The 11,028-nt window shown below is 41.6% G+C and overlaps 1 protein-coding gene across 1 annotated transcript; it reads right to left on the bottom strand.

Moving 5' to 3' along the window:
• Window positions 1-9,638: 9,638 nt before the first annotated feature.
• Window positions 9,639-9,950, bottom strand: LOC308430150 (ATP synthase subunit g, mitochondrial-like; the record flags this gene model as incomplete). The annotated part of the gene is made up of 1 exon (XM_080929265.1): window positions 9,639-9,950. One exon carries the CDS (start codon window positions 9,948-9,950, stop codon window positions 9,639-9,641), a length of 312 nt encoding a protein of 103 aa, XP_080785391.1.
• Between the last annotated feature and the right edge of the window lie 1,078 nt (window positions 9,951-11,028).

The raw sequence follows: 11,028 nt of genomic DNA, 5'->3' as shown, positions 1-11,028 counted from the left end.
CTACCATTCACTCTTCTCTGCTTCTTGACTTCAGAGACTATGTGACCACCTGACTCCCATTCCTGCCTACATGCTGCCCCACAGTGATGGGTTGTACCCTCAAATTGTGAACCAAGATAAAGATTAAGTATTAAAACAAAAGTTGTTCTTTCAGTTACAGTGTAGATAATGCAACTTGCCCCTTAAAAACAATCATATAAATAGTCAAGAAACTAAGGGTGGGAGTCTACTTGTTACTCTAGTTGGTGCCAATCACCTGCTCTTTTGCCTATTGCACATCATAGTACTAGCCTCTGTGGACAACACAAAGATGAAACAAACACTACTTTTGCTCTATATGCTAAAAGTGTGAAGGAAGGAAAACGGACAATTATAACAGAAGGCAGATTAAATCACCTAGAGGATGAATAAGACTGAATTGCAACCATAAAGAAAACAAATGACACCGCACATTGGTGAGGGCATGGTGAAAGAGGAGCCCTTATTCACTAATAGGAACCAGAACAGCCTCCGTGAAAATCAGTATGGAGGATGTGCAAGACTGAAGGGCTGGAGAAGTGACTTCATCCATAACATCACACAACCATGTGCTGAGTTTGAAGTTTAAGAATCTACATAAAAATCTGGGCATAGAAGTTCATACCTGTACTTCTAGTGCTAGGGAGACATAGACAGGAAAATCTTTGGGACATAGTAACCAGGTTCCATTTCAGACTTTTTTTATTCTTTTATCAAGAAATAAGGTGAAGAGTGATTGAGGAAGACTGAACATTGGCCTCTGGATACAGTGACATGTACAATCATGAAAGCATTCCCACCCACATGAATATGTGTATGCATACCCTATGCATACATGTGAAAAATTCTGAGGGGTTTTAAGTTAACATTGTATGGAGATACTTGCCTGTTAATATTTGTTTATTGCTGCTCTTTTCATAGTAGCCAAGATATGGAACTATCCTACATGTCTAGTAATAGATGAATGGAGAAAGAAAATATGATACTTGTATACAATGGAACTTTATTCAGCCTTACTTCATGACACCTAGAAGAAAATGGATGAACTGGCTATCATGTTATGGAAATAAACCAGTATCAGAAAGATAGATAGATGCAAGTTTTCTGTTATACACAGAACCTAAATTAAAAACTACACATGTGTATATGTGTGTGTGCATTCATGTATGTATGATTAAAGGTCATAAAATTAGAAAAGATATTGTAAGAGAGGGGGAGGGAATCTTAGGGGATATAGGGAAACAATAAATAGTGGAATATTTGTAGTAGGAAAGCAGAGAGACTAGCTAGAAGGAGAACCGGAAGCAGCTGGAGGGAGGGAATGGGGGAGTGCCATCTCAGTGCACAGTGGAAGAGAAACGACTGTGGGAAAAGTGTGCACATGTGTGTGTGGATGTCATGATAAAGTCATTGCTTTGTGTGACAATTTAAGAAGCCAGTGGTAGCACAAAGCAAAAAGAATAAGTCTCAAATGACAGGTGTCCAGTTTGAAGCTTTATCAAAAGTGTGGCCATCAGCCAGGTACTTCTAATATTGCTATCCAGATATTAAACCAAAGCAACGAGTTATGCAGGGCTGTCAAAGATCCCAGAAAAAAGAACAGAGGCTACAGAACTTCTGAGCTGCTAGGAGTTGTCCTTACTATTCCTCTGTGGCCAGGAGAGCAGTCTAGAGAAGACCCCAGGATCCAAGGACCCCAGGAAAACTACCCATTGCTGTTTCTGTTGAGGAACAGAAGGACCTGGAAATGAACAGAAGCCTCATTTATCCTTAGGAGAAAGGAAACCCTACTGGGTAGGCAAAATGGCAGGCTTCCTCCAAAGATGGAGTAGGTCCCTGCCAGTTCACCTCCCCTCTCTCCTTGGATGTGTATAGTGTATCTGGCATTGCTACACTTTCCTGTTTTCCTGTCTAGCTCCTGAAGCAAGAATGCGTTTCACTTGCTCCCTGCCTTTCCTAACCCTCTGCAGTGCTTTGTGTGGGAATTGGGCTTAGCAAATGTTTTTTAGAGACTAGGAGAAGCCAATGTGAGTGGCAAGGTGACCAGGCTCCTATGACTTTCTCAGAACTGGCCTTTCTTCTTATGTCCATCTTCTGTTTATTTGCATGAGGTTCCAGTTCCAGCCACCACGGCTCTGAGCAAGCCTTTGTGAGCATCTGTAGCTGGTCCTGGTACTCTCCCTGATGGCTTCCCTGGGGACCCTAGCTTTTCCCTACTGAGCAGTCTGATATCTACCATTCCTGCCTAGGCAGAGTTACAGTGGGCCCAGAGCTGCTGGAAACCCTTCTCCTGTCACCATGTGTCACACTGGCTTTTTCTACCATCAGCCTATGTTTATGTAAGTATGTTCTGATCACTTGTCCTTGTGCGGTCTCCTTTGCTACATTAGTAACTAAAAGACATTCTAATCTAATCGTCCTCTTCAATTTGATTGTGAGCTCTTTGGAGAACAGCAGCCATGTATCATCCACTAATGGGCTCCAGCAGGCAGGGCGTGGCCAACACGCTCTGGCAGACCTTGCCCTGTCCCAATTCCCTCTTTCTTGCTAAAAATTATTAAACCACACTCCTACAGCTAGTCACCAAGGACTGTTCCCATATTTGGCCTCTTCCTCCTCTTATGCTTAACTCTCAAGTTCCAGCTATCAAAGTATTGGTGCACAACTATCAAAAGCCCCACCCCCTTATGGCTAAGTAATTAACCTGTCCAATCAAATTGAAAAGCTTTATCCTAACACAGGGCTTTCCCCAGGCACTTATAAATAGCCATTTTCCCATATGCCACGTCTGTCTCCTCTCTATCCCAAGGCAGGCCTTTGTTGCCCCTCCCCCATCTAAGATAAGCTTTTTCTCTCTCCCCTGTTCCCTTCCTCTTTTTTCTCATCCTCTATTTCCTGTCTTTGACTCGTATTCCCTACTCTCTGTTCCTCTGGGACAAATGAATCTCCTTTTTGCTGAGGACTTGATATTATGGTCCTTTCAAGGTCTAAAGAAGCAGCTCAAAGGTAGATTCCCCAAAGTTTTTATTTAGAGATTGAACTTATTCTTGTCTTCATTTTAAGGACAGTTACTCCGAGTATTAGATAGCCCACCCCAACACTTTACATTTGCACTAGCAAAGTGTTGCCTCTCTCCTTTATTTGGTTTTCCTGAGATAGGATCTCACTATAAGCCTGGAACTAAGTGCCCCAGGCTGGTATTGAACTTGTGGCAATCCCACAGGCTCAGGGTCCCACGTTTTTGAATTACACTTGTGAGCCACCACCTCAGCTTGACTTTTATTTTTAAATTAAAGTGATCTGATAAATGGATACATGGAATATACCAGATATATTTGTGTTCGAGCGTGTGTGTGTGTGTGTGTGTGTGTGTGTGTGTGTGTGTGTGTGTGTGCTATTTTCAAAAGATACAGCATCAGAGATAATGAAGACTACAGTATCTGGTTTCTCACTGAGTGTCAGAGAAGCAGTTACCTTCCAACTGCAAATGGAAGTCATCATTAGCAGGTTTTTCTACACCTCCCTGCAGAGCTGGCTGGTGTGCCTGTAATCTGAACATAGCATTTTACAAAGCAAAGAATGATGTCTAAGAGGAGGTGAGAAAAGCCGAACTTGGGGGATGGAGCTTCTCAAGGCAGTTTCTGATGAGTCACAGCATGTGAAGCCTGGACCAACTTCAGAACTGAGATGTGAAAGGTTTGAAAACAAATTCACCTCTTTCCGTATCCTGCTCTGTACCACATACATGTGCTTCTGAGATCCTGCTCTGTACCACATACATGTGCTTCTGAGATCCTGCTCTGTACCACATACATGTGCTTCTGAGATCCTGCTCTGTACCACATACATGTGCTTCTGAGATCCTGCTTTGCACATCATTTTTTCTAGCATTTTCTGCTATATTTTAATTACAAATTGTCTCCAATTTGTAAATGACATAACTGGTTGAGAATGGATATTCTATGACTCAGAAGGTTATAAAGTCTCTTAGTCCAGATAGGTAACTTTTTGTATTTCTAATTTAAAAGGTATATTTGTAATATAATTTCTTCAATCTTTAAAAAAAATCTGCTTTCTTGATTGTTAAAACTAAAATGAAGAGTTTGATTTCTGAAAAATTTACTGGGTAATTCAAATGGGGAAGAAATGGCTCCAGGACATGTCTTTTTCAAGTGGTGTGTGTGTGTGTGTGTGTGTGTGTGTGTGTGTGTGTGTGTGTGTAATATAGGAAAGATTAAAATACATACCATACAGAATAAAATAATAAGGTCTAACAATTATAGTTGATTGTCACTTGGCTGAATGTGGGATCACCTAGGATTGTCACTAGGATAAGCAAATTTGAGAGGGGGGATGGGAATGGGGTGTGAGTGGATTGTGGGCCAGGGATGAGGTGGGAATGTGAGGATGCTGAACCATTTCCTTCCCAGGGCTTTGATCCTTACTCATTGTTCACACCTTACTACTACTTCAGTCAGTAGGTCCTAGTCATTATTTCCACTTTGCTGATGTTGAAACTGAGGCTCTAGAAGTGGTTAGGTTTACTGCAGAGTCCATTCAGGGTTCTGGAGAGGAGCTCTGGGGGGGACTCAGGGATTACAAATTTCAGCCCCGATTGACACCCAAGACTACACAGATGAAGAGTGCTCAAGGCACTCAGGTACCCAGACAGTCTTTTTCTAGAGAATGAATGGAAGTAAGGTAATGACTTTGCCTGACAATTCTATCCATGTTTGAGTATGCTGTGCTAGTTCCTATGGAGAATGAGAGGCCAGTGCAAGGTTTTCTTGGCTACTCAGATCAAGGTAAGGACAAGAAGGCAGCTCTCATGAATGCTAATGCTGGCTGCCCATTGACAGCAAGTTTCTAACCTTCTGTCTTGTATCTCTCCAGCAGATGGGTGAACCACAGAAAGACTGGATCTTCAGACTAGGTAAATAGCCCTGTTATAGCCCCACCACAATCCCAAAGGCTAGTCATTCTAAGTTGTTTCCTCAAGGTGTGCACTAGGCCTTAGAGGCCTGTGAATTTCCACCCCCTCCCCTTTTTGACTCAGTAGGTTTGGATTCTTAGGGAGTCAGGGAAAAACATTTAGTGAATAGAGCCCAGGATTTTTTAGGTTATGTGCTCATACACAGGCACCCCAAATTTAGACATTCACACTCAAGAAAATATTATCTCTGTATACTGAAAACTGTGTCCACAGTTGAACCTTTCAACTTGTATGGATGCCTTTGTGTGTTATCTTGATTGCACATCCAGACAAGCCTGGATGCTCAGTCCTCTGCTGCAACAGTGGTGTCTGGCCATCAGTCCCATATATGGCATGTTCCCAAGCGAGTGGATAGGACACATTATGTACAAGCAAGAAGAAAACAAAATAAGGGCTGTTGCCATAGATCATCCTACCGAGGATGGTAGAATGCTCACCTACAATGTGCAAAGTTCTGGCTCTACCCCTGAATGCAAGGTTGCTGCAAGGTGTCCTTTGATCTCTGAAGTGTGGCCTGAATACTCCACCAACATAACTAAATAAATTAAAAACAGAATCCCAGAAGAATGCTCCAAATTAAAGTGGTTGTTTATGTCAGAATTCTTTGTCAGTTGGCTTTAGTAAAAACCTCAGTATGTGTGTCTTGAAGACTTAGGAGATATTGCCTCATCACTAGGTGAATCCTCCCATTGCAAAGCCCACTCCCCTGTCTCAGGATGAACCCCAAGATCTCTGCACCCCTGGGGCAATGACATAATTGTAAAAAGATGCTGAAGTGGCGGGAAAGAATCAGCAGAGTATAAAGTTTGGTAGAGCCACCCTGCCTCTCACCATCAGAACCAGAGACAGAATGAGTTGAAGCGAATTCTCCAAGTCCCTCTATCATGGCAACTAGAGCTTGGAGGTACCGGTGACAAATGGAAAAGCAGATCTTGATTTGCATAGAAGCAAACAGAGTTCAAAATCTGGGTTCTGCCAGCTCCAGGCTCTGTGCCATAGAGCAAGTTTTCTTGTCTGCAATCAGGATTCTAACAGTCTCTACTTCAGTGGGCAATTAGCGGAATTCAATAGGGCACACACCTTCCTGGCTTTCAGCCATTTCTCTCTATTTGTAAAGTGTGTGCTTGCACTGTTCTGTACACAGACACTGAGAACAGAGACCTGGAGGAACTAGTTTCCATGTTTATGCAAAGAGTAACAAGATGGGTGACAGAGATTTGCTCTTTTAAATGGGTCGCGAGAGGAAAAACGACTTAATGAAAATAATGAAAGAGCCAGGAATAATGTTTTCAATTTCCTAGGTAGAAAAGTCATTTTCCTAGATTAAATTGTCGGTTAGAATCTTGCTGCCTGGCCTATCTCAGCTTAAAATTCTTGGAGTACTTGAGAATTTGTTTCGGTCTCTGACATTTTACCAAGGTATATGGCTGACACTCGTTTTATTTCTAGAATTTGATAAGCATGATCCAACAAATGCTTTCCTCCTGCTTTCTCTCCACAGCCCTCCTCCCCCAGGACTCCTCTTTCTCCCCACCTTGGCCACAGATACAAGGACACTTATTGCTTTGTTTTATGGCTGCCCTGAAAATAGGCACCAGCTTCTGCATAGTGTAGCACACAGAATTTTAATGAGCTCAAAGTGAGTGTCTTGGTGCTTTTCTCTGGCAGAAGAGGGTGACGTCAGCTTGTCCAGGAAACACTGGATTGATTTTAAGATTGCTCTGGGGGTGGGGGATGGGGAGTAACTTGCTGGTGTGGGTTATATAGCATGAGGTTGCCCACAGTCTTTCTCTGTGTGTGTACAGCATTTCTCTGTGGGTTCCTATACCAGTAGAGACAGAAACCTGAAGAGAATCCTCAGAAGACAGATGCCCTTTAGAATATAAGTCAAGAGAGCAAGGGGCATTGATGTTCTTAAGGTTTAACTTAAATGTAGATAGTATAACCCTAGCGTTTAAATGATAATAGCAAATGTGCCAATCTAGGATTTTCTTTCTAATTTTAGGCTTTGGTTCAGTTGATTAAGAAGGAGAATAGTTGTTTTGTATCACATCTTCTGTCCCTCCGTCATCCCACACCCCTCCTACACATTTCTTCAGGATGAAGGTCACTCTATTAGGTTTTAAGAAACCCCAGAATCTAGTGGGTAGAAAGCTAGTGTGATTGTGATGATCTGGCTGGCAAAGGAGGTGATCTTCAAGATACACTGTCTACTATCAAAGCTGGGTAGACACTGTGCGCCAGAGGCCAGACAACGAATGAACGGTGAGAATCCAGCCCTAGTGTGGAACTGTATGAAACACGTTCTTCTCTCACCTGGCTCCAGCACAGATGTGCTTTCACATTTCACACAGTCATTTGATTTCCTGTTCCGGAAGCCTCTATTTCAGCTTGCCAGATTAGCTAGTGATTAATGAGTTAATTAATTAGCAAAGATTTTTAAAGCCTGGTGAACAATATGCGTACTATTTATCACAAGGCTGAATTACATAAGCTCGAGCTCACTCAACTCGTGAACGCTCGTGTAAAAAGCAAAACAAAACACCAAGTGCTTCCAGTTCAGCTCAGTGACTTCTGACATGGTGGTAACTGTTTTAGCCACTGACCTACTGACCGTAGTTGCATGAGCTTCCATTTTGTTTTAGTTTTTGAGCCTGAGTTGCACTGGATATTCTTTGATGGCCTGTAACTCACCGTTTTGCTCTAATTAGTCTTGTACTCAAGATGCTCTGAATTTCTCCCATCACACCCATCTTTATAAAGATTTTTATTCCTTGATTAGTTGACATTAGTTGAACAATTTTCTGCTGGAGACAATTTCCAAGAAATGTTTTTAAGTAATGGCTATTACAATCAACATCCCTGAGATTGCTCTCAGTCTATGCAACTGAACTTCACTATATGGAAGTTTAATAATATTTAAGCTCCATGATAGACACACGAACATGTGCCCTGCTTCTTATCCTGTACCTTATGGCCTGGAATTTATTCTCAAAGACTTTATAGTAGACAGGAACTTGTGATTCATAATGCCAGAAAGAGGTGCAGATGTGTCAAACAGGTGTTTCAGCAGTTACTGTGTCTGGGATGTGAAGAGACAGGTATCGATATGAGTTCCCATAGGCCATAAAACCTATTAAAAGAGGTTCAACTTTAAGATGGTTTTCAAGGGAGTCATGGCCTTTGTGGATCTCATTCTGCACAGAAGGAAGGGAGCCCCATATAGAAGGGGGTTTGTTTGCCACATTCTTCAGTTATTACCAACTATGCAGGCCTAACTTGGATGCCAGTGCCTATGAAATAAACTGTAAACCTAGAAAAAAAAAGTCTCAAATATCAGGAAAAATTGTGTTTTAATTTAGAAAGCAATAGAGTACTTCATAATATTCAGAGTTTTCATAACCAAAACTCACTGAAGCTTTTATTTCACCTCTCTGAAATGTGAGGAGAAGAATCAGATTTGGTAAAATGATTAACCAAACCAGGGGAAAAGGATTACCCCAGGGTTGGGATAAAAGGGTAAACAGGACTCCAGATGTGTCTAGGTTAGAACAGCATGAACTTTCACCTTTCTCTTTACAATAATTAGACAAAGAAAAGGGAAAATTCCATCTGTCAACACGCACTCCATGTAACGGTGTTCCAGATATTCTAATCCAGATGGAAATATGAATAAATAACCATTTGCTTGATGAAACCAATAACGGGCTCTGCATGTAAAGCCTAGAAGGAAATTGACTTGATATAATTCACTTTCTGCTTCATTAAAGATTAACTCATTTTTATCTACCTTTTGACTCTACATTTGAAAGACAAATGAAGATCTCAGAGAGCAGGCAGAAAGAAAAAGAACAGGAAAGAAAAGAAAGGAAAAGAAAACCAGAATTCTGGCACCCCCTACATGTTAAAAATAATGTATCGTTGATTGGCTGTCCTTGGTGGGTGGAAGTAGATAAACAACCTCTTAAGGACATTTAAATGTTTTCCAGGTGGCTTTTACTCTGTCAGAGACTATTATTTTGAAAGAGGGTAGAAATTTACAGACTGCAAATATCTAACTGATAAGAAACAATCCTTAAATTATCTCTAAGTGTTTCAGGAGTCACGGAATAGCTGAAAGCATGTCTGCTTCGGTGTCATTTTTGATCAATAGTAGCTGTTGCTTGAGTTGTCATTTACTCATAATCATACACACACACACACACACACACACACACACACACACACACACAACCCTGGAATTGGTGCCGAACTTCTCTAAATTTCAGCAAGAGAACAAGAGACTAAAGAGAACAGTCAGGATTGTCCCCATGATGGTTTTCTTCTTATGTCACGAGGCAATATGGTAATAATGAATTATGGACTGACAATTTAAGAGTCAAAATACTTTTCTTTTGGCTGACTGGGCAAAATAAATAAAAACTTTTATTCTTGTCATTGTTGCTAGGATGCAACAATGCATTTGTAAGATGTGCAGTGAATACATAGAGTATCATTATCTGTCAGTATTAACCATTACCCATTTTTTTTTTTTTCACAGCTAGGACTTTATTCAGATTGCAGTCTCATTACATATGGTCTAAGAATATTCAAATAAGAACTTAAATCAGAAGCTAAAAATTGGTCTTCAAACATCATAGCCAACAATGCCACGTTTGCCTATGATCTCTCCGATATAAAACCACATCCACACCTCAGTGGCCACGAAACCATTCAGCACAGCTTCCTTAACTGGAAGGTGTCTGAAGCTACTGGTTTTAGCACTCTGGATTATTTTTTTCATGCTCTGAATAGCTGTAGGGATTTCACCAGGGGTTGGGGGAACCAGCTCAACCTTGGTGTAGTGCCAAAATGTGGCCAATCGAGGCTCCGAGTAAGTCACGGCAGTGGCCACCATCGACGGTGCCTTCTCTGCGAAATTACGGATGAACTTGGCCATGGTCTAAGGTGGAAGGTACGTCTCCCCAACCCCATTACCCATTTTTACCATGAAAGTCCCTTCCAAAAGATTGTACCATTGTGGATACAAGTTATGGGATGAAGGTAAGCCATGTAACTGTCCTGTCAGCCTCCAAATCAAAGCTATAAAGTACTAGGTCAAATGGAACAATATTTAAAGCTAAGCCTAATAGTATTTATGAACCCATCTCTCAGTGAGCCTTATGTGCCCAAACTTGAAAGATGGTGATATGCTTGCTGTGGTTCGAATCCACTGAATTTAACATGGATTTGTTTGCATGCTTTAACACCACAGGGCCTATTTGCAGTTATACCTAGTGACTTCTCTTCCACAACGGTTTGTCTTCCTTGGTTCCAGATATAAGTCCTGAGTTTAACACTGAATCTCTTGGGAACTTGTTGGGCAAGCTGATATCAGGAAGACAGAAACTCTTGGTGGGGGTGGGGAGGTTCTGAGTTATAACAAACCCTCATGGTGTAGTGCTGCTCTGATGCAATTCCAGCACCTGGAAGTTTGAGGCAGGAGAATGATAAATTCAAGGTAGATGTGTCAATGTCTTGAGACCCTGCCTAAAACCGAAATGAAAACTAAACAGAAAAAGGGATGCCCAACAGATGAAAGCAACAAGTTTAGCTTCTGGAGTCGATACTGATTCAGTTGTGTGCCCTGACTGTAGCAGGATGCATTCCAGACAGGATATATAGTTTATCAAGGCGGTCGGGAGATACCATGAGGCCAGATTAACTCTATTGCAGCTTGCAATTTCCCAGCTACTCACTTGAAGTTAAAGCTTTTCATTAAGTCTTCAGAGTATATCTCAATATTATTCCACATGAACGAAGCCTTTTTCCTTATCCAGCCTTTAGTTAGCTCTTTTTCCCCATGCTCTCTGTTCTTGTTCTCCTTGCCTCCCTATTTGGTTTCAGACTCCAAGACAAGGAACTGAGGTGTATATTTTACATAACAAAGCAGACCTGACCTCCAAGTTCTCCCAGCATCCCTCAGTCCTTACCTGGCATACCCTTCCCTGAATCCTCAACTTTTCAGCCTAGAGGCT

Source organism: Micromys minutus (assembly GCF_963924665.1).
Source record: "Micromys minutus genome assembly, chromosome: 15".
NCBI lineage: Eukaryota > Metazoa > Chordata > Mammalia > Rodentia > Muridae > Micromys > Micromys minutus.
This window is presented reverse-complemented; position numbering and strand designations above follow the sequence as displayed.